Here is a 21,914-nt window from a genome sequence, read left to right as displayed (position 1 = left end):
TAAACCTGATGTGCTTCTGTTATGTCTTATGGATGTTAAAAGGAAAGTTTAAGGATTACTTAGTGTTGTATTCTTTGGGGGTTGTATTTGAATTGATGGTTGCTAAGATGTTCACTGTATGTTTTAAAAAGGTTAACTTGAGTTCATAGAATAAACATTGTTTTGCTTAAAAAAATACTTTTCGATTTCTGCTGTACCACACCTGTAGAGTGGGCCATGTGCTCCCCGAACCACAATCTAGTAAAAGTCGTGGGTCAGGTGATCTCCATGATACACTTTGGGATTCTCTAAACCCTGGCCCATAACAATATCCCTACCTAGATTTCTGGCCATCTATCTCTGTTGGTCTCCAATGATGTCCTAACCCTTCAGCAATGAATGTAACTGCAACTCCCAGCGTCAAATAATTTACTAGGTTAATCGTCAAAGCTTACAGGCAGCTTTATCCTGGCATTTATTCTAGAATTACTTCCTCGTGAATTTTAGGTCACCTTAGGTCCATTTCTTTTTGTGTGTAATAGTTTGCCTTAATATTTCCAGTTTGGAACTCTTCATCAAAGAATCAGACATTGCTGCAGCATCTAATGAGCCCAATTGGTCCACTTTGGCATCACTAATCCTCTTTTCCCCCCATAATTCCAGAATTAACTTGCTTTCAAGTAATCATTGTCAACCCACACTAGGCATCACTTATTTGAAGTCTATATTTTAGCAACTGGAGAATTCTTACCATACTCCACTAACACAGCGCGTGGAGAGTGCTCGAGGCATGATCTCGGATCCTTGCTGCATGAAGCCACCCACTGGGAACCACAGGCTGTTTCCGAGTGAATACTGATTGACCAACACGTTACATTTTTCTCGCAAGCAGGGTTGAGGGTTATACCACTCATAAGGAGACAACCTGAAAATAAATCATTGCATCTAAAGACCAGAGGTTGTAAAAGTTCCTATTCAATGCTGTTTTGTAGCTAACTGGTCAAAAGCTATCAACTATATATCAGAACATCAGCGGTTTTCTGTCTTGCCCAAATGTTGCCTATAATTGAAGAAGATTTATACAAATCATAATGACCATTGACAAAGAGCTCTTCCGCTCTTCTTCCATTAGGTGTGATTTAGTCAAACCCATTACTTTAGCCGATATTAAGACTTAGAAAATAATAAATATCAAACACATAAAGACATTAATGTACAAATGGAGGGACTTAATAAAACAAACAATGGTTTCACAGGACTCCCATGTGACTATACCTGGCTACAAGGAAGAGAACACAACTGACTGCAAGATAGGCAAGAACCATGAAGAGCCAAACACCAGGAGAGAAAGGGTCCAGGAAGGAAAAATAACCAGGTTTCCTACCCTGAAATACAGTAAGGAAAGGACATCATTGGCATGGAATATCTTTCTTTCAGTATGACAGGAAAAACAATACAGCAACATACACCAACAGCAACATACACCAACAGCAACATACACCAACAGCAACATACACCAACAGCAACATACACCAATACACTAGAATGAGGTGAATCAAATGCAAACTTTCACAACTTTAAACTGGAACTTTAACCAATGGACCAGATTTTACTGAACTCCCGTGGTGACAGCCGACAAGGTGGGGCAGCAAGGAAAATAAATGCCAAAGAGCCACGTCCGGAGGGCAATCCAATGCAGTCCAACCACTGGGCAGTTTCCAGTGGCAGGAAAAGTAGCAGCTCAGCTGACCAGCGAGTGGAGGTGGGAAACCCTCAACTGAGGGCCACCTTCCCTGGCCACTTACATCCTGCCAGCAGCAGAGCAGTCCCCGTCACATGGGAGGCTGCCAGTTGCATGGAGGCAGTTTTTGTGGTCCCAGGAAGTCCATTGCAACCCGAGTCTCCAAGATCCAAGAAGGGAGCTGCTCAAGGGGATCCCCTCTCTGAACGTCAGGACCTATCTGCTTGGCCCCAGCAGAAAAATGAGGTGTGTTCCTTTCCTCGAAAGTGCCTCAAGATGGAGGTGCCATCTTGTTATCCTTGCTGCCTTAGCAGTGCTCATCCCTCTATTGGCTCAGTAAAGGTTTCTGAGCTGTTGACATTTGATTGGGCAGACTCGATAAAGAGGAACCAATAAATAAAATGTGCCTAAATTTCCAAAAGACATTCAATAAGCTGGTTTAGCTCACTGGGCTAATCGCTGGCTTTGAAAGCAGACCAAGGCAGGCCAGCAGCACGGTTCAATTCCCGTAACAGCCTCCCCGAACAGACGCCGGAATGTGGCGACTAGGGGCTTTTCACAGTAACTTCATTGAAGCCTACTCGTGACAATAAGCGATTTTCAGGTTTCTGTGCAAGGTAAGAACTCATGGTGTTGGGGTGATATATTAACACACTTAGCCGATTGGCTAACGAACAGGAAAACAGCGTCGGGATAAATGGGTCATTTTCAGGTGAGCAAAATGTAACCAATGGAGGTTACCAGAGGGATAAAGACTGTGAACTCACCAATTTACAATAATAACTTGAATGAAAAGACAACAGCCTGATTTGTTGTTGATATAAAGATAGGTATAAAAGCAAGCTGTGAGAAGTCTGCAAAGGGATATCGATTGGGCAACGTTTTGACAGATAGAAATGTGGGAAAATGTGAGGTTAACTTTGGCAGGAAGAATAGAAAAGCTGAATATTATTTAAATAAAAAGAAAGTGTCGAGTGATTTGGGTGCCCTTGTACATGAATCACAAAAGATCAGCATGCAGGAACATTACAAAATTAGGAAGACAAATGGAATGTTGGTCTTTATCAAAATGGGGATAGAGCAAAAGTCGGGAAGTCTTACTACAACCGTACATGGCAGGTTAAACCACAGCTGCAGTAGTTTCACTGGAAACAATTCAGAAAAGGTTCACGAGGCCGGTGGTGGTGGCGGCTCTGAGAATCTGGGGGCAGTGGAGGAGATACAAGAGAGTGGCGGGAGCATCGGTTTGGACCCCGATTTATAATAATCATCGGTTTGTACCGGGTGGGCTAGATGGCAGATTCTGGAGTTGGCGGAGGGCAGGAATTGGAAGGATGGGGAATCTATTTATAGATGGGAACTTTCCCAGCTTGAAAGCTTTGGAGGATAAATTTAAATTGCCAGCAGGGAATGGGTTTAGGTATTTGCAGGTGTGAGACTTCCTGAGAAAACAGGTGCCGGCCTTTCCGCTGCTGCCGCCACGGGGGATACAGGATAGAGTTGTTTCCAGTACCTGGGTGGGGAAGGTATCGGATATTTACCAGGAGCTTTCGGAGGTGGAGGAAACCCCGGTGGAGGAGCTTAACGGCAAGTGGGAGGGTGAGAGATAGAGGCGGGGCTATGGGCGGATGCCCTAAGCAGGGTTAATACCTCCTCATCATGCGCCAGGCTTAGCCTGTTACAATTTAAGGTAGTCCACCGGGCACACATGACAGCGGCTAGGATGAGCAAGTTTTTCGGGGTAGAGGACAGGTGTGCGAGGTGCGCGGGAAGCCCAGCAAATCATGTCCACATGTTTTGGGCATGCCCGAAGCTTAGAGGGTTTTGCTGAGGCAATGTCCACGGTACTAAAAACACGGGTGGTGCCAAGTCCGGAGGTAGCGATCTTTGGAGTGTCGGAAGATCCGGGAGTTCAGGGGGCGAAAGAGGCCGACGTCCTGGCCTTTGCCTCCCTGAAATGAAATGAAATGAAAATCGCTTATTGTCACGAGTAGGCTTCAATGAAGTTACTGTGAAAATCCCCTAGTCGCCTGTTCCAGCGCCTGTTCGGGGAGGCTGGTACGGGAATTGAACCGTGCTGCTGGCCTGCCTTGGTCTGCTTTAAAAGCCAGCGATTTAGCCCAGTGTGCTAAACACTGGGCTAAACATGAAGGCAAGCATTCCATATGCTTTCTTGACTACCTTGTCCACTTGTCTTGCCACTTTCAAAGATCTGTGGATCTGCACGCCCAGATCTCTCTAACTTTCTACATTCCTAAGAGTTTTGCCATTTATGTTATAATCCCCTCTGATAGACATACCAAAATGCATTACCTCACATTTGTCCGGATTTGTTTCCAAATGGGTATCAATCCTGTCCCTGAGAATTCTCACCAATGATATTTCTACTACCAACGTGACGTTCACCGGCCTATAATATCCAGGATTATCGCCGCTACCTTTCTTAAACAGCGGGACCACATTAGCTATTCTCCAGTTCTCTGGGATCTCACTTGTAGCCAATGTGGATACAAAGATGTCAATCAAGGCCCCAGCAATTTCCTCCCTTTCTTCCCTCAGTATTCTGGGGTAAATCCCATCCGGTCCAGGAGACTTATCTACCTTAATGTATTTTAAAACAACCATTACCTCCTCCTTTTTGATGTCAACATGACCCAGGCTATCCACATCTAAGTCGTTAATATAGATTGTAAATAGCTGGGCCCAAGGACCGAACCCTGTGGTACCCACTAGTTACATCTTGCCAACCAGAAAAAGATCCATTTCTCCCGAATCTCTGCCTCCTGTCAGTTAGCCAGTCTTCTAGCCAAGCTAATAAATTTCCCCTAATCCTAGGTGATCTTGTCTTGTGTATTAACCTTTTGTGTGGCACCTCATCAAATGCTTTCTGGAAGTCCAGGTATACTACATCTACAGCATCCCCATTATTCACTTGACTTGTCACATCTTCGAAGAACTCGAGCAAATTAATCAAACACAATTTACCCTTCAAAAAACCATACTGACTCTGGTGGATTGCATTTTGACTTTCCAAATGTCCTGTTATGGCTTCACAATAGATTCTAGAACAAGGGAATATAATTTAAAAATAAGGAACCTGTCATTTAAGTCAGGAGGAATTTCTTCTCTCAGACGTTGTTAGTCTTTGGAATTCTCTTCCACAGAAAGCAGTGGGGGGTGTGTTATTGAAAGCAGTGGGGGGGGGGGGGGGGGGTGTTATTGAAAGCAGTGGGGGGGGGGGGGTGTTATTGAATATCCTGTTGCCGTATTGCCCTTTTTATTTTTCTTTTGTATATTTTCTTTCCTTTTTGGAGTGTTTTGTAAAAATTATTGAAAAACTTTGAATAAACTTATTTTTAAAAAAAAGAATGGATCAAAGCTGCAGATGTTTTTTGCGAGCTGTCAATCAAACCCACTACTGGAAAGCGATGAATGAATGCAGACAGGGGATCTGTGGGTACCAGACGCAGGCACAGTTGTTCTCCTTTGAGGAATGGACATGTGGAGCTGCAAGGTCAGAATTACAACCTTAATGCTTCCCGCAGCCTGTCTCTGGGCTGCTCTCTACCTTCCAGACAGGGGTCTCTTTTCTGGAGTCTGTGTGTGTGTGGGGGGGGGGGGGGGGGGATGGGGGACTGTGTGTGTGGGGGGGTGTCTGTGTGTGGGGGGTGGGGGTCTGTGTGTGTGTGGGGTCTGTGTGTGTATGGGGGGGCGTCTGTGGAGCGGGGTTCCTTTAGGCAGGGGGTCTCTGTCGGGGGGTCCCCTATTACAGGGGTCCATTGATGTTCCCTATAACAGGGTTCCCTGTGGAGGGGTCCCTATATTAGGGGTCCAGGAGGATAGGGAGACACTCAGGCATTCTGGAGTGGGGGGCTTCTGTGAGGTGGAGGGAGGGCCAATTTGCGGTGCGGGGGGTGCCAGCCACAGGACCTCACTATCGGGCCGCCTGCTAAGATGGCAGGCTGATATCGGGATTCGCTCGGGAGTCCATCGAATTCCACAGCCTGCATAAATTTGCATGTCATGGAACACTGAATTACTTTATCAATATGTTTTAGTATTTTATATACTTCCATCAGATCCCCTCTCATCCTTCTAAACTCCAGCGAGTTCATTTAATCTCTCCTCATATGTCAACCCCTTCGTCCCTGGAATCAATCTGGTGAACCTCCTCTGAACTGCCTCCAATGCCGCCACGTCCTTCCTCAAATAAGGAGACCCAAACGGGACACAATATTCCAGATGTGGTCTCACCAACACCCTATACAATTGCAGCACTTCTCTACTTTTATACTCCAGTCCTTGTGCATTAAACGCTAATATTCCATTTGCCTTTTTAATTACATGCTGTACCTAAGTAATTGACTTTCTGCGATTCATGCTGACTGGGAGATCTTATACCTTGAGAAAATCAAGTACGCTTGAGGGATCTGCAAAAGATGGCAGCCGTTTATTTTATACTTTAAAGAGCTAGTCACCATCATTTTGGGGAGAGGGTGCAGGGATTTTGGGGGGGGGGGGGGGGGGGAGGTACTATCGTTTTCTTGTTTTATCGTTTTGTCTTTATCAAAAAAATATATTTTTTCAAATGAAAAAAATTATAAACAACAGCTTCTGAATAGACTTGCCACTAACTGATTTTGAATAAATGGCAAGTAATTCTTCCAAAGCTAGAAAGAAAACAGCAAATTGGAAGAAGAAAGTGAATTGGACTTTTTGAAATGTAGTTTGTTACATCTTGCAGTAAACTCATTGCTATTCACTTCAGGTGCAAATATTTCCCAGAGCATGTCTGTTGGAAGGAGAATATACATGATCGCACAGTATCAGTTAGTTAGGATGAAGACAGCAAAGACTGTGAAGTGACACGAAGCAAACAGCTGATTAATACACATCCTTTTAAAGGCCCACAGTGCCTCTTCAAAGTAAAAGACGCAAATAGCAAAGGAGTTGAAATAATTAGTGATCAATTCCTTTTGAAAATGAGGATGGAAAGGGACAAGTGTGTCAGGTGGTACAATAGTGGAAGAATAAAGAATAATGTAACAATAAAGTGTCAAAAGTTATTTTTTCTCCATTACTTAATACTTTATCAATAAATAATTTATCACCAAGTTTGTGTTCTTTTGCTAAGTTTTGTATGCAAGTAGAAATCTGAAACTGCAAGGGAAAAGTGATTGCTAACCTTTCAAGATAATATCCATGGCCTTAATTTTTATCTCGTTGGGTGATCATGATTAGTGAGACTGGAAGCAGAAGGTCAGCTCGGTGGCACAGTGGCTATCACTGCTGCCTCACTGCACCAGGTACATGGGTTCAATTCCGACATTGGGTGACTGTCTGTGTGGAGTCTGCAGGTTATCCCTGTGTCTGCGTGGCTTTCCTCTGGTGTTCCAGTTCCCACTGGATTGGCCATGATCAATTGTCCCTTAGTGTCCAGAGCTGAACAGGTTAGGTTATGGGGTTACAGGGATGGGTGAGTAGACCAAGGTAGGGTGCTCTTTGAGGGTTGGTGCAGATGTGATTGGCCAAGTGGCCTCCTTCTGCAGTGTAGAGATTCTATGATTCTGTATGAAATCTGCTCCCACCTTCCATCGGACCCTAACCTTGATTTCACACTAACTGGTGGCCAGAGAGGCTCACTATTGCCTGGAGGGGGAGGGGGCGCAGGAGTGCAGAATGAGGGTTGACACCAAGACAAGCAAGGGTGCAGGCAGGCAATTTCACATGAGCCCCCAGAAGGCTGACCATTGTTGAGGAGATTCTTCAGGGAGCTGCAGTATTGTTCATGAATATTTGCATATACAAAGTGCCATAAATATCTCTAATGCAAGAACAAAAACAGACATTCCTCAACCATCTCTGGGTCTTTTTAGAATTATACAGCACAAGAAAAATGTTGTTTACTCCTTCACATCGTACTGGAGCTCAGAAGGAATATTCGCTTAGTTTTATTCCCCTTACCTTTTAAACTGCCTTCTGTATCAAATATTCATCAATTTCATTGCTGTAAGCTATTCAGAATCCAAATTCCATCACTGTTTCTAGTGGGGCAATTCCATATTATCATAATTTTCTGCATTAAAAGCACCCTCTACTGCAGGCCAGTTCAGACTATCCAAGTCCACAATGACAACTGCTCATATTTATATAGAAGAAAACATTTGACATGATGCATGGGAGAGAAAAAGTGGTAGAAAGTGGTGTGCAGACACAAAACGACACCTGAATGATGTGTTGGGCATTTGGTTGAAGTTTAAATTTGGTGCAGAGGGGAAAAGAGGTGCTCCTTTTTTTCAGCCTCCAGTGATTGGTGAGTTTCTTTCCTTGTCCCAAAGCTCCCTGAGTGCAACTTTCTGTTACTTTCTCTGTGTGGATTGTTAACCAATCAACTAATTGAATAAATACAATTGGACAGAAATGGAAGGACAAGGTTGAGGACCAAGTGAACCGGTCGAGGCGACAAATTATCAGAATAGTGGGCCTGCCAGAATCAATTGAGGGCAGAGACCCAACTGACTACGAGGTCCAGATGCTGGGCAACCTGGTTGGAAGGCACAGCTTCTCCAAGCCGCTGGAAATCGACAGGGGCCCACAGGTCGCTCAAAGCCGAGGGCAGCGGAAGGTGATAATCGCTATGCTGCACAGGTACCAGATCCGGAGGGGATCCTGCACTAGGTTGAGCAAGCAAAGGCAAGTAGCTGGGAGGGACACAAGATAAGGGTATAACCAGACATTGGGCGGAAATGGGGAAGCGCAGGGCCGAATTCAACCACGCAAAGTCGGCCCTGTACAAAAACAATGTTAGATTTGGGATGTTATTCCCAGTCAGACACTGGGTAACGTACCAGAACAAAGAGCATTATTTTACTACCCCGGCAGAGGCGGCCGAGTTCGTCCATACGAACAGGCTAGACAAATGGCAAATGAGGCAGCGGCGAGGAAGACAGAGAGAAAGCAATCGATATGGACAATTTTGCTATGAGTAAGGGAACAGCTCATAGGAAGGAGGGGCGAGGGCAGCAGAGCACAGGAGAGGGTGAGGAGGAGACAGAGAGGACAGCAACAGACAGGTATAGGAGGGGGTCAGAGCAACCCCGGGAGGGGTGCCATCACACTAGCGGGGAAAGCTAGCACCAGGAAGCATGAGAGGGACCGCAGTACATCTCCCAGCGGGGAGAGAGCGTCTGGTGGGGGACACAGGGATAGGGAGGAAACCAGGGAGACAGGTGGAAGGGGAGGGCACGGGGGAAGGGGGAGTGCAGAGATTATGATAGGAAGGGGAATGAAGACCATGGGCGGAACATTATGATAAGGAGGGGAAAGGCTCTAGACTGGCTCCAGCAGGTCAGGTTTGGGGTGATAGAACAAGATGACACCGTAAGCAGCCACTTTAGAGAATCCCTAAACTAAGGGAAACCCAAGAGCGCAGGGGCATATCCACGTGGTGTACACATCGTTGGCGGCCATGTTGGGTGGCAATGTTGGGGGGGGGGGGAGGGGGGAAAGAGGACATAAACCCCCTCACCAGGATAGTCACCTGGAACGTTAGGGGACTTAATGCCCCAGTGAATAGATCCAGAGTCTTCACCCATCTGAGAAGTATGAGACTGACATAGTCTTCCTCCAAGAGATACACCTGAGGGAGAAGGACTGAGAGAAGAACACCCCCCTATGAAGGTTGGACATGGCCCTCTTGGCCGAAAAGGTCTTCTGCCGTAGGCGACTATGTTATGAACAACCAGAATGGTGAAGTCTCACCTTCCATGTTCTGGGAGGCACTGAAGGCTGCGATGAGGGGAGAAGAGAGGGCGGTTAGGCAACAATTGATCAACTCCATTTTGGAGGTTGACAGACGGTACTCTGAGACCCCAACCGTAGAGCCTCTGACGGAAAGGAAAGATGCAAATGGACTTTAACCTGCTCTCCACGAGGAAAGCAGTGTCCAACTCCGTCAGGGAACGTTTTAAGAGCATGGAGCCAAGGCTAGCCGCCTGCTGGCAAGTCACGAGGGAGATAGCTCAGGTGAAGGAAATACAGGTGAAAGAAAGCAGAGACAGACTGGCAGCCGAACCAAAAAAGGTAATTGAAGCATTTGAGGCCTTCTACTGAGGACTATACACCTCCGAACCCCCCACGGGGACTCAGTGATGAAACAGTTCCTTGATGGACTGGACATGCCAGTCGTGGGGGACGATAGATGGAGGGAGCTGGAAGCACCAACAGGGCTGGGAGAGATCCTGAACTCCATGCAAGCAGGGAAGGCGGCGGGGCCTAAGTGGTTCCCGGGGGACTTCCACAAAGATTTGCGCTGGGTCTCGTCCCACACATATGAGAGATGTTCGCAGACTCACTAACGAGGGGCACCCTGCCTCGAACGCTAACACATGCCACCATATAGCTGATACCCACAAAATACAAACTGGAACTGAACTCTGATAAATAGATGAAAAGGAAGACTCGTATTTACATAAACCCAGAATATCACAAACTGCTTCAAAATGATTGTGGTGCCAGTAACTGTTGGAAACTATGGAAATATTGCAGCCAATTTTCACACAGCAAGATCCCAGTAATAGTAATGAGCTGGATAGCCAGATAACCCCTTCAGTGAGTTTGGGTGATGAAAACATGTTTATCAGACTCTCCGCATAACGATATGTCGCTTACTCTTCATCTACCTGACAAGGTAGATAGGCTTCAGTCTCGTATCCAGTTTGAAAGTGGACACTGGCTCCATGACAAACTCTTATGAAGAAGCCAAGAAAACAAGTTGTGTATTTTCGCACTGTGTTGGCTTGTAGTGGAAACATTTCTTACCATCCGAACTTGGTACAAGATACTAATTCCTAAAGTCATAAATGGTTTTGAGAAATCGATGACCTTCTCACGTTCTGCTGTGATGGTCAAGCCTGCGACAGCGAGGTCAGCTTTCTGTAAACATGACAAATATAACAGATAAAACAGGGCAGTGGTGACTGCACAACACAAACACATTTCACCAGCAATTATTACATTTAAAACATATTGTCAGGTGGGATTTAACAATTGTCTGGAATGTGGCGACTCGGGGCTTTTCACAGTAACTTCATTTGAAGCCTACTTGTGACAATAAACAATTTTCATTTCATTTTTCATTTCATTTCGAATTTCCTCTGAGCAGGAATTTCCAATCTGTGAGAAGAAAAATTAGGTTTTGCAAATATTTTCAACCCATGTTCATGTGGCAAGACAATCAAAATATTTCAATTCAACCATTTTTCATTAATTAGAAATCAGTCAGCTGGGCCACCATGACATCAATCTCTCACGATTAGGTGCAGAAGCTGCAGTGTCACACAACGGATTTCCTCCTCCTTTATAATTGCCTGAATGGAGGGAAATAGTCAAAAATCTGAATTAGAATTTTGTGATAAAGCCTGGGGAGTCCAACGAGCTTCTTAAAAGTCCTTTATTTCAGCAACAGCACATTCACAGACCGGTTACCTTTCACCAGGTCCTCATTCCTTTTTAGCTGCCTCTACAGCTGCCAGCCTTTTATACTCGTGCTGGGTTAACTCAGTCCAATTTAGCACAGGGAAAATCATCCTCAGCTGGATGAGTCCTTTGCAGGTTACTACAGGTTATTATAAATTTCAAACAGTAAGAGAAAGGAAAATATCTGAATTGCAAAGAGAAAGAGAAACCAGCAATTGGAGTTGGATTGAGAAAGGCTTTGAGAGAAAGATGTAAATTTAATGATGATTCAAAAACTTCTGTTTTTGTCTTGGCAAGGAATATTCCTCTAATGCCTAAACTCAGTGAAGAAGGAATGAAATGTATTTTATATCATTTGAAAAGATTGTTATGAAGTTACTATGTCCACAAGAAATGTAAACAATCCCATTACAAAGTGTTTTGCAGGGTGATTCAACCATTTCTGATGAACAGTTGGCAGATTATGATAGTTAAGATTGCTGTGCTAAATGCATGTGAGCTGGTATCAGCTTATCAGTAAACGTTTTGAAACTTAAGGAAGAGTGAAAATGAGACTTCTTTGGAATTTACCAGAGAAAATGGTATTTGATCAATGGTTTGGCTGATGAAGCTGAATCAAGATTTTGAAAACCTGAGAGAGGTGTTGCTAATTAAGGAATTTGAGAATAACATTCCTTCTAGAATCAAATTGTAAAATGTCTAATCTAAGGGAAACTGATATCTGTGACTTTTAAAAAAAATTTAGAGTACCCAATTATTTTCCCCCCAATTAAGGGACAATTTAGAGACCCACGCAGACACGGGGAGAATGTGCAAACTCCACACAGACAGTGACCCAGGGCCGGGATTGAACCTGGGTCCTCGGTGCCGTAGGCAGAAGTGCTAACCATCAGGAGTTTAGATCATAGTTGATGTCTGCAAAAGACATGAATTTCTTTCCAGAGAATTCAGGGAATAATACAAGGCATTCATGGAAGTTGTATACCTGTTCTCTTTGCAGTGTATTTTAGTCAATGGGACCATTGTTCTTTGAGTTGTGGCTATGTTACTTATTGATAGTGTTGATTCCATATCAGGAAATTTCTTCACAAGGATAAGGCATTTGCCATCCCCTAAAATGTGCAGTAAGAATTGACAATGTACTCCAAGAAACAGGGCCTATTTCTAATCCTTCTTAGAAAGAACTTTTTCAGGTAAAGCTATGTCCAGAGATTCAAAGCTCAAATTTCTAATATGGAAGAGACAGTAACATCTCCGATTGACCACAAAGAATAGAAGGTCAAATGTAAACTAACTGACTCTGTCTCCTTCGAACTTGTCTGCAAATCCTATCTCACCGATGTCAAAACGGCAGTAGACTTCCAGTTAATGAGCAATCAAAGAAATCAGTGCGGTAAACCAAAATCATTTGAATATGGCGCCTTTGACAGAGTCACCCAGACTCTAAACGTTAGCTTCCTTCTCTCGCCACAGATGATGTCAGACCTGCTGAGATTGTCCAGTATTTTCTGTGTTTGTAATTTGAATATGGCATCTGCTGTTATTTTTGGAACTACAGAATCTACAGCCATCAGAATGAATATCAAAAGTAATATCTGAGCAGGGTGATTCAGGACTGAGTTGCAAAGTCAACGCTCTGCTGACGATGTAAAGTCTGATTTTATAGGAGAACCACAGGAATTATTGAAACCAGAAGGTGAAAAGCATGATTCAGGGATTTCTTTCTGAGTCTATAATTTACACCTACTGGAATTTAAAAACCAGAAGATTGGCAGCAGTCAGTAGTAGCGTTTTTGAAAAAGGCTGAAATAATTGTGCCATCTTAAGCAAGTACATGATTTGAATTGTCATGAGAAAGGAGCTCCTGGCAATGAAATCACGTCTCGTTTAACAGGCATCGCGAGAGTATCGGGAAGACTATCACAATTGACAAATTACATACAATGCATGTAAGTTAGTTGTTAAAATGATCGGTCTTGATGGAGATTGTAATAGCATGCCTTGTTAGTTACGCTTGCTTGTGCAAATTTAGCTTTTTTTAAATTGGCCACACAGATGCTGGAGCGAGCCAATAACAGGATGGTGAAGGCAATGGAGATCTGGATATGTAAATGTAATGAATAATGGGGCAAACAATGGATGTGCATGGCCAACAAGGTTTAATGAATGCGAATTAAACACAGAAAGGACTGGGGCAGAGATTGAATTTAATGTCAAATCAAGTGTAGAAAACAAAATAGAGGAAAAGAAAGAGAGGAGAAAGATTTTTAAAAAAGGACAGAAAGGAAAAATTTGACAAAAATGTTAACATTTATAATAATGTTTTTAAAAATTCCAACAATTCACTAGCTGAGGAAATGAGACTCCTACTGTGGGATTTTCTGTAGGCAGGATCCTCCCCTTCACTGGCAGCGCCCCCAGGCTCCCGGGTTTCCCAATGGCATGGCGTGGCCACAATGGGGAACCCCGTTGGCCGGCTGCGGGAACGGAGAATCCCGCTGCCGGCGGGGGGACACCGTGCCGGGGAACGGGGCTGCGTGACGGAGAATCCTGCTGCCGGCGGGGGAGCGCCGTGCCGGGGAACGGGGCAGCGGGACGAAGGATCCCGCCCCTCATTTTCGTTGTTTTCTGTAGTGAGCCAAATGGACTGTTAATATGGAAATGCAGAAACTCACAGGAAGTTTAAGGGTTATTTACGGGAAACTAATGACCTAGCTAAACTGATCGTTCAACATTCATGGGAATTCATGTTTCATAGAATATTCCCTGGCATCAGTTGCTGGCCAAATTTCTTATTCCTACTGCCAAGCATTTACGTTTTGCAACACAATTGCAATAAAATAATACAAGTAAACAAAGTAGGTTAAGGAAAACAAAGTTACCGCAAGGGAGGTAAGCAAATAGTATTCTTATATAGCTTGTGTTTTGTTAAAAGGGAGTAAATAAGGGGCTTAATGGCAGGAGAGTTAGCACCCGTGGTTTTGCTCCTCCTGTGCTATACCTTGTGGGGTATCAACTAAATGAAATGAAATGAAAGTGAAAATCGCTTATTGTCACAAGTAGGCTTCAAATGAAGTTACTGTGAAAAGTCCCTAGTCGCCACATTCCGGCGCCTGTTCGGGGCGGCTGGTACGGGAAATGTTGGGAAGAATGAGTAATTTGTTGTTGGGCCCCTGAGGGGAGGAGCTGGGTTGGGGGGGTGTGTGCTGCCGTTTCGTCTTTCTGGAACTACTTTCTGCTACCTAGGAGTCCAGGTGACGCGGGATTGAACATAGAACATAAGAACTGGCCACCTGGCCCCTCGGGCCTGCTCCGCTGTTCAATGAGATCATGGCTGATCTTTTGTGGACTCAGCTCCACTTTCCGGCCCGAACACCATAACCCTTAATCCCTTTATTCTTCAAAAAACTATCTATCTTTATCTTAAAAACATTTAATGAAGGAGCCTCTACTGCTTCACTGGGCAAGGAATTCCATAGATTCACAACCCTTTGGGTGAAGAAGTTCCTCCTAAACTCAGTCGTAAATCTACTTCCCTTATTTTGAGGCTATGCCCCCTAGTTCTGCTTTCACCCGCCAGTGGAAACAACCTGCCCGCATCTATCCTGTCTATTCCCTTCATAATCTTATATGTTTCTATAAGATCCCCCTCATCCTTCTAAATTCCAACGAGTACAGTCCCAGTCTACTCAACCTCTCCTCGTAATCCAACCCCTTCAGCTCTGGGATTAACCTAGTGAATCTCCTCTGCACACCCTCCAGTGCCAGTACGTCCTTTCTCAAGTAAGGAGACCAAAACTGAACACAATACTCCAGGTGTGGCCTCACTAACACCTTATACAATTGCAGCATAACCTCCCTGGTCTTAAACTCCATCCCTCTAGCAATGAAGGGCAAAATTCCATTTGCCTTCTTAATCACCTGTTGCACCTGTAAACCAACTTTTTGCGACTCATGCACTAGCACACCCAGGTCCCTCTGCATAGCAGCATGTTTTAATATTTTATCATTTAAATAATAGTCCATTTTGCTGTTATTCCTACCAAAATGGATAACCTCACATTTGTCAACATTGTATTCCATCTGCCAGACCCTCGCCCAGACCCTCGCCCAGACCCTCGCCCAGACCCTCGCCCAGACCCTCGCCCAGACCCCCGCCCAGACCCTCGCCCAGACCCTCGCCCAGACCCTCGCCCAGACCCTCGCCCAGACCCTCGCCCAGACCCTCGCCCAGACCCTCGCCCAGACCCTCGCCCAGACCCCCACCCAGACCCTCGCCCAGACCCTCGCCCAGACCCCCGCCCAGACCCTCGCCCAGACCCTCGCCCAGACTCTCGCCCAGACCCTCGCCCAGACCCTCGCCCAGACCCTCGCCCAGACCCTCGCCCAGACCCTCGCCCAGACCCTCGCCCAGACCCCCGCCCAGACCCCCGCCCAGACCCTCGCCCAGACCCTCGCCCAGACACTCGCCCAGACCCTCGCCCAGACCCTCGCCCAGACCCTCGCCCAGACCCTCGCCCAGACCCTCGCCCATTCAGTTAAACATTGGCCACGGCTTCGCAAATTGGATTTTACTAGCCTGGCGATTAGGGTCAGGGTTGGGTTTACAGGTAGGACAACTGTCCATTGTCGCTTGCAGGCTGGGTTCAGACATCAATATCCTGCCAAGATATGTGTTTTTGTTTCAATGCTTCCCGATCTTTCTGCTTGAAGCAGGGTTCTGCAGCGGCTCATAACAGGGTTTGCGTGGGCGGGGAGAACTCTTCGGATTCAGAGGGGGGTCTTACGGAGGGAGAGGCAGCGGGGCGGTTGGTGCTGGCGAACTTGATGTTTTATTACTGGGCAGCCAATACAGAGAAGGTGCTGGATTGGTTTGGGAAGAAGGAAGTCACTTGGATGCGGATGGAACTGGGATCATGCAAGGCGTCGTGGTTCGAGCTGTTGGTGGTGACATCTCTACCGTTTGCCCCAGCTAAATATTCTTTTGTTATAAATTTAAAGTTCCCAATTCTTTTTTTCCAATTATTGGGGCAATTTAGCGTGACCAATCCACCTGCCCTGCACATCTTTGGGTTGTGGGGGTGAGACCCACGCAAACACGGGGAGAATGTGTAAACTCCACACGGACAGTGACCCAGGGCCGGGCTCGAATCTGGGACCTCGGCACCGCGAGACAACAGTGCTAGCCACTGCGCCACCGCGCCACCCTGGCTCTTGGCGCTGTGAAACAGCAGTGCCAACCAGGCAAAATATTTTTTGAATCCGGATGTCATCTCCACATTAAAAATATGGCAGCAACTGTGCCAGCATTCTAATCTGCGGGTAGTATCAAGGTGGGCCCCTATCTGTAGGAACCGTCTGGTCGAACCAGCAAAATTGGATGCCACAGTTTGCGGGGGGGGGGAGGTAAGGGGTTGGAGAGACTTGTATTTGGAGGGTCGGTTTGCCAGCTGGAAGGAGCTGAAGGAAAAAGCAGGATTGGGGGTTGGTGGGTGGGTATGTTCAGGTACTTTCAGGTGCAGATTGGGTTCGGTGGGCTTTTTCGATGTTTCCAGTGGAGGCACCATCCACTTTGCTGGAAAATACAACTCTATATTTTACTCTTATCTGTCTCAGCTGGAGCGTTTGATGTTCATCAATGGGGACAAATGTCCCGGCACTGACATCCTTCTTCTTGATAGAAACCAAATTTCACTCATAAAAATGAATATGTATTTTCATGGAAATCAAAAGGAAAATCACAGCTGTTCCTGGGCGAAATGTTTTGATTGATTGCTGAATCTCCAGGATTTGCCCAATCACTGTACAGTACTGTGGGATTTTCAGCATGAATGTTATTCTCAGCTGCAAAGAAAGGTGACTTAACTTTACTGGATCTAAAATTAATCTTTAATTCATTTGTCATATTGTTTGTTTTGTTCAGTACTTACCCTTGAAATAAGCTCACCAACCATCCCAGTCCACGTGCCATTGGCCTCTGCCACCCCGTACACGCCATCAGCTACCAGCTGGATTTTGTAATAAAACTTGAGGATTTGTGACAGTTCCTTCAGCATATCCACACAGAACCCCTCGTAACGCTCATTTCCCTCCAGCTCCTGGTACTTTGGTTTTAGCATCACGTAAGGATTTTCCTAAAGAAAATATGATGCCTGGTTCACAGAGCCACACTGAGATTACGAACACAGACGTTCTCTCACAGAGCACACAGCAACATATTGAGCAGAGATGTACAACAATCAGACCACAACAATAAGCCCAAAATTACTGTTTGCGATTTTAGTGTACAAATGATTTATACATTAACAAAGCATTTCCGCTCACTGCTTTTTGAATAAACAAATTAATTTGATAACCTGAGAAAATAAAAACCTATAAAATTACAGATAAACTTCATATGAATATGTTAATAACAAGCTGACCATTCAGTGAGTGCAGCTGTACTTGATTCTGATATTTGAAAATTTGATATAATGAGATAGCATCTTCATGATACAAAGTCATAGATAACAGCAACATCCACCACCAAAATCCACCACCAAAATCCATCACCGACATCGACCACCGACATCCATCACCGACATCCACCACCGACATCCATCACCGACATTCATCACCGACATCCATCACCGACATTCATCACCAACATCCACCACCGACATCCACCACCGACATCCAACACCAACATCCATCACCAAAATCCACCACCAAAATCCACCACCAAAGTCCATCACCGACATCCACCACCAAAATCCATCACCGACATCCACCACCGACATCCATCACCAAAATCCACCACCGACATCCATCACCAACATCCACCACCAAAATCCACCACCAAAGTCCATCACCGACATCCACCACCAAAATCCATCACCGACATCCACCACCAAAATTTGATATAATGAGATAGCATCTTCATGATACAAAGTCATAGATAACAGCAACATCCATCACCAAAATCCATCACCAAAATCCACCACCAACATCCACCACCAAAATCCATCACCGACATCCATCACCAACATCCATCACCAACATCCATCACCAACATCCACCACCAAAATTCATCACCAACATCCACCACCAAAATCCACCACCAAAGTCCATCACCGACATCCACCACCAAAATCCATCACCGACATCCACCACCAACATCCATCACCAAAATCCACCACCAAAATCCACCACCAACATCCATCTCCAACATCCATCACCAAAATCCATCACCGACAGCCACCACCAACATCCACCACCAACATCCGTCACCAACATCCGTCACCAAAATCCATCACCAACAACCACCACCAAAATCCATCACCGACATCCACCACCGACATCCACCACCGACATCCATCGCCAACATCCACCACCGACATCCATCACCGACATTCATCACCGACATCCATCACAGACATTCATCACCGACATCCACCACCGACATCCACCACCGACATCCAACACCGACATCCATCACCAAAATCCACCACCAAAATCCACCACCAAAGTCCATCACCGACATCCACCACCAAAATCCATCACCGACATCCACCACCGACATCCATCACCAAAATCCACCACCGACATCCATCACCAACATCCACCACCAAAATCCACCACCAAAGTCCATCACCGACATCCACCACCAAAATCCATCACCGACATCCACCACCAAAATTTGATATAATGAGATAGCATCTTCATGATACAAAGTCATAGATAACAGCAACATCCATCACCAAAATCCATCACCAAAATCCACCACCAACATCCACCACCAAAATCCATCACCGACATCCATCAACAACATCCATCACCAACATCCACCACCAAAATTCATCACCAACATCCACCACCGACATCCACCACCAACATCCATCACCAACATCCGTCACCAAAATACATCACCAACATCCACCACCAACATCCATCACCGACATTCATCACCGACATTCATCACCGACATTCACCACCGACATCCACCACCAAAATCCATCACCGACATCCACCACCAACATCCATCACCAAAATCCACCACCGACATCCATCACCGACATCCATCACCGACATCCACCACCAACATCCACCACCAACACGCATCACCGACATCCACCACCGACATCCATCACCGACATCCATCACCAACATCCACCACCAACATCCATCACCAAAATCCAACACCGACATCCACCACCGACATCCATCACCGACATTCATCACCAACATCCGTCACCAACATCCATCACCAAAATCCATCACCAACATTCACCACCAAAATCCATCACCGACATCCACCACCGACATCCACCACCGACGTCCACCACCGGCGTCCACCACCGACGTCCATCACCGAAATCCACCACCAAAATCAACCACCAAAATCCATCACCGACATCCACCACCAACATCCATCACCAAAATCCATCACCAATATCCATCACCAAAATCCATCACCGACTTCCACCACCGACATCCATCACCGACATTCATCACCAACATCCACCACCAACATCCATCACCGACATTCAGCACCGATATTCACCACCGACATTCACCACCGACATCCACCACCAAAATCCACCACCAAAATCCACCACAAAAATCCACCACCGACATCCACCACCGACATCCATCACCAAAATCCGTCACCAAAATACATCACCAACATCCACCACCAACATCCATCACCGACATTCATCACCGACATTCATCACCGACATTCACCACCGACATCCACCACCAAAATCCATCACCGACATCCACCACCAACATCCATCACCAAAATCCACCACCGACATCCATCACCGACATCCATCACCGACATCCACCACCAACATCCACCACCAACACGCATCACCGACATCCACCACCGACATCCATCACCGACATCCATCACCAACATCCACCACCAACATCCATCACCGAAATCCACCACCAAAATCAACCACCAAAATACATCACCGACATCCACCACCAACATCCATCACCAAAATCCATCACCAAAATCCACCACCGACATCCACCACCAAAATCCACCACCAAAATCCATCACCGACGTCCATCACCAAAATCCACCACCAAAATCCACCACAAAAATCCACCACCGACATCCACCACCGACATCCATCACCAAAATCCACCACCAAAGTCCACCACCGACATCCACCACCGACATCCATCACCAAAATCCACCACCAAAATCCACCACCAAAATCCACCACCAAAATCCACCACCGACATCCACCACCGACATCCATCACCAAAATCCACCACCAACATCCACCACCAAAATCCACCACCGACATCCACCACCAACATCCATCACCAAAATCCACCACCAACATCCATCACCAAAATCCAACACCGACATCCACCACCGACATCCATCACCGACATTCATCACCAACATCCATCACCAATATCCATCACCAAAATCCATCACCGACTTCCACCACCGACATCCATCACCGACATTCATCACCAACATCCACCACCAACATCCATCACCGACATTCAGCACCGACATTCACCACCGACATTCACCACCGACATCCACCACCGACATCCACCACCAACACCCATCACCAAAATCCACCACCGACATCCATCACTGACATTCATCACCGACATCCATCACCGACATTCATCACCGACATCCACCACCGACATCCACCACCGACATCCATCACTGACATTCATCACCGACATCCATCACCAAAATCCACCACCAACATCCATCACCAAAATCCAACACCGACATCCACCACCGACATCCATCACCGACATTCATCACCAACATCCATCACCAATATCCATCACCAAAATCCATCACCGACTTCCACCACCGACATCCATCACCGACATTCATCACCAACATCCACCACCAACATCCATCACCGACATTCAGCACCGACATTCACCACCGACATTCACCACCGACATCCACCACCGACATCCACCACCAACACCCATCACCAAAATCCACCACCGACATCCATCACTGACATTCATCACCGACATCCATCACCGACATTCATCACCGACATCCACCACCGACATCCACCACCGACATCCATCACTGACATTCATCACCGACATCCACCACCGACATCCACCACCGACATCCACCACCGACATCCATCACCAAAATCCACCACCAAAATCCACCACCAAAATCCACCACCGACATCCACCACCAAAATCCACCACCAAAATCCATCACCGACATCCACCACTGACATCCATCACCAAAATCCACCACCAAAATCCACCACCGACATCCATCACCGACATTCATCACCAACATCCACCACCAACATCCATCACCAAAATCCATCACCGACATCCACCACCGACATCCATCACCGACATCCATCACCAAAATCCAACACCAAAATCCACCACCGACATCCACCACCAAAATCAACCACCAACATCCATCACCAACATCCGTCACCAAAATCCACCTCCAAAATCCATCACCGACATCCATCACCGACATTCATCACCAACTTCCATCACCGACATCCATCACCAAAATCCAACACCGACATCCATCACCAAAATCCACCACGAACATCCTCCACTGACATCCACCACCGACGTCCACCACCGACGTCCACCACCGACATCCACCACCAAAATCCACCACCGACATCCACCACCAACATCCATCACCAAAATCCACCACCAAAATCCACCACCAAAATCCACCACC

The 21,914-nt window shown here is 46.1% G+C and overlaps 1 protein-coding gene across 1 annotated transcript in view; it reads right to left on the bottom strand.

Annotated features, from left to right (window-relative positions):
- The window catches only part of grik4 (glutamate receptor, ionotropic, kainate 4), a 229,470-nt gene that overhangs the window by 11,865 nt on the left and 195,691 nt on the right, over positions 1 to 21,914 (bottom strand). The window contains exons 12-15 of the mRNA XM_072487735.1: positions 17,128 to 17,331; positions 10,541 to 10,654; positions 1,255 to 1,364; positions 731 to 904 (exon numbers count right to left, since the gene is read on the bottom strand). Of these exons, the coding sequence (XP_072343836.1) occupies positions 731 to 904; positions 1,255 to 1,364; positions 10,541 to 10,654; positions 17,128 to 17,331 (602 nt within the window). The remainder of the gene's footprint in view (positions 1 to 730; positions 905 to 1,254; positions 1,365 to 10,540; positions 10,655 to 17,127; positions 17,332 to 21,914) is intronic.

The sequence above is a fragment of the Scyliorhinus torazame genome, chromosome 21 (genome assembly GCF_047496885.1).
Source record: "Scyliorhinus torazame isolate Kashiwa2021f chromosome 21, sScyTor2.1, whole genome shotgun sequence".
Taxonomy (NCBI): Eukaryota; Metazoa; Chordata; class Chondrichthyes; order Carcharhiniformes; family Scyliorhinidae; genus Scyliorhinus; species Scyliorhinus torazame.
The sequence above is the reverse complement of the archived record's forward strand: the minus strand, read 5'-3'. Positions and strand labels throughout refer to the sequence as shown.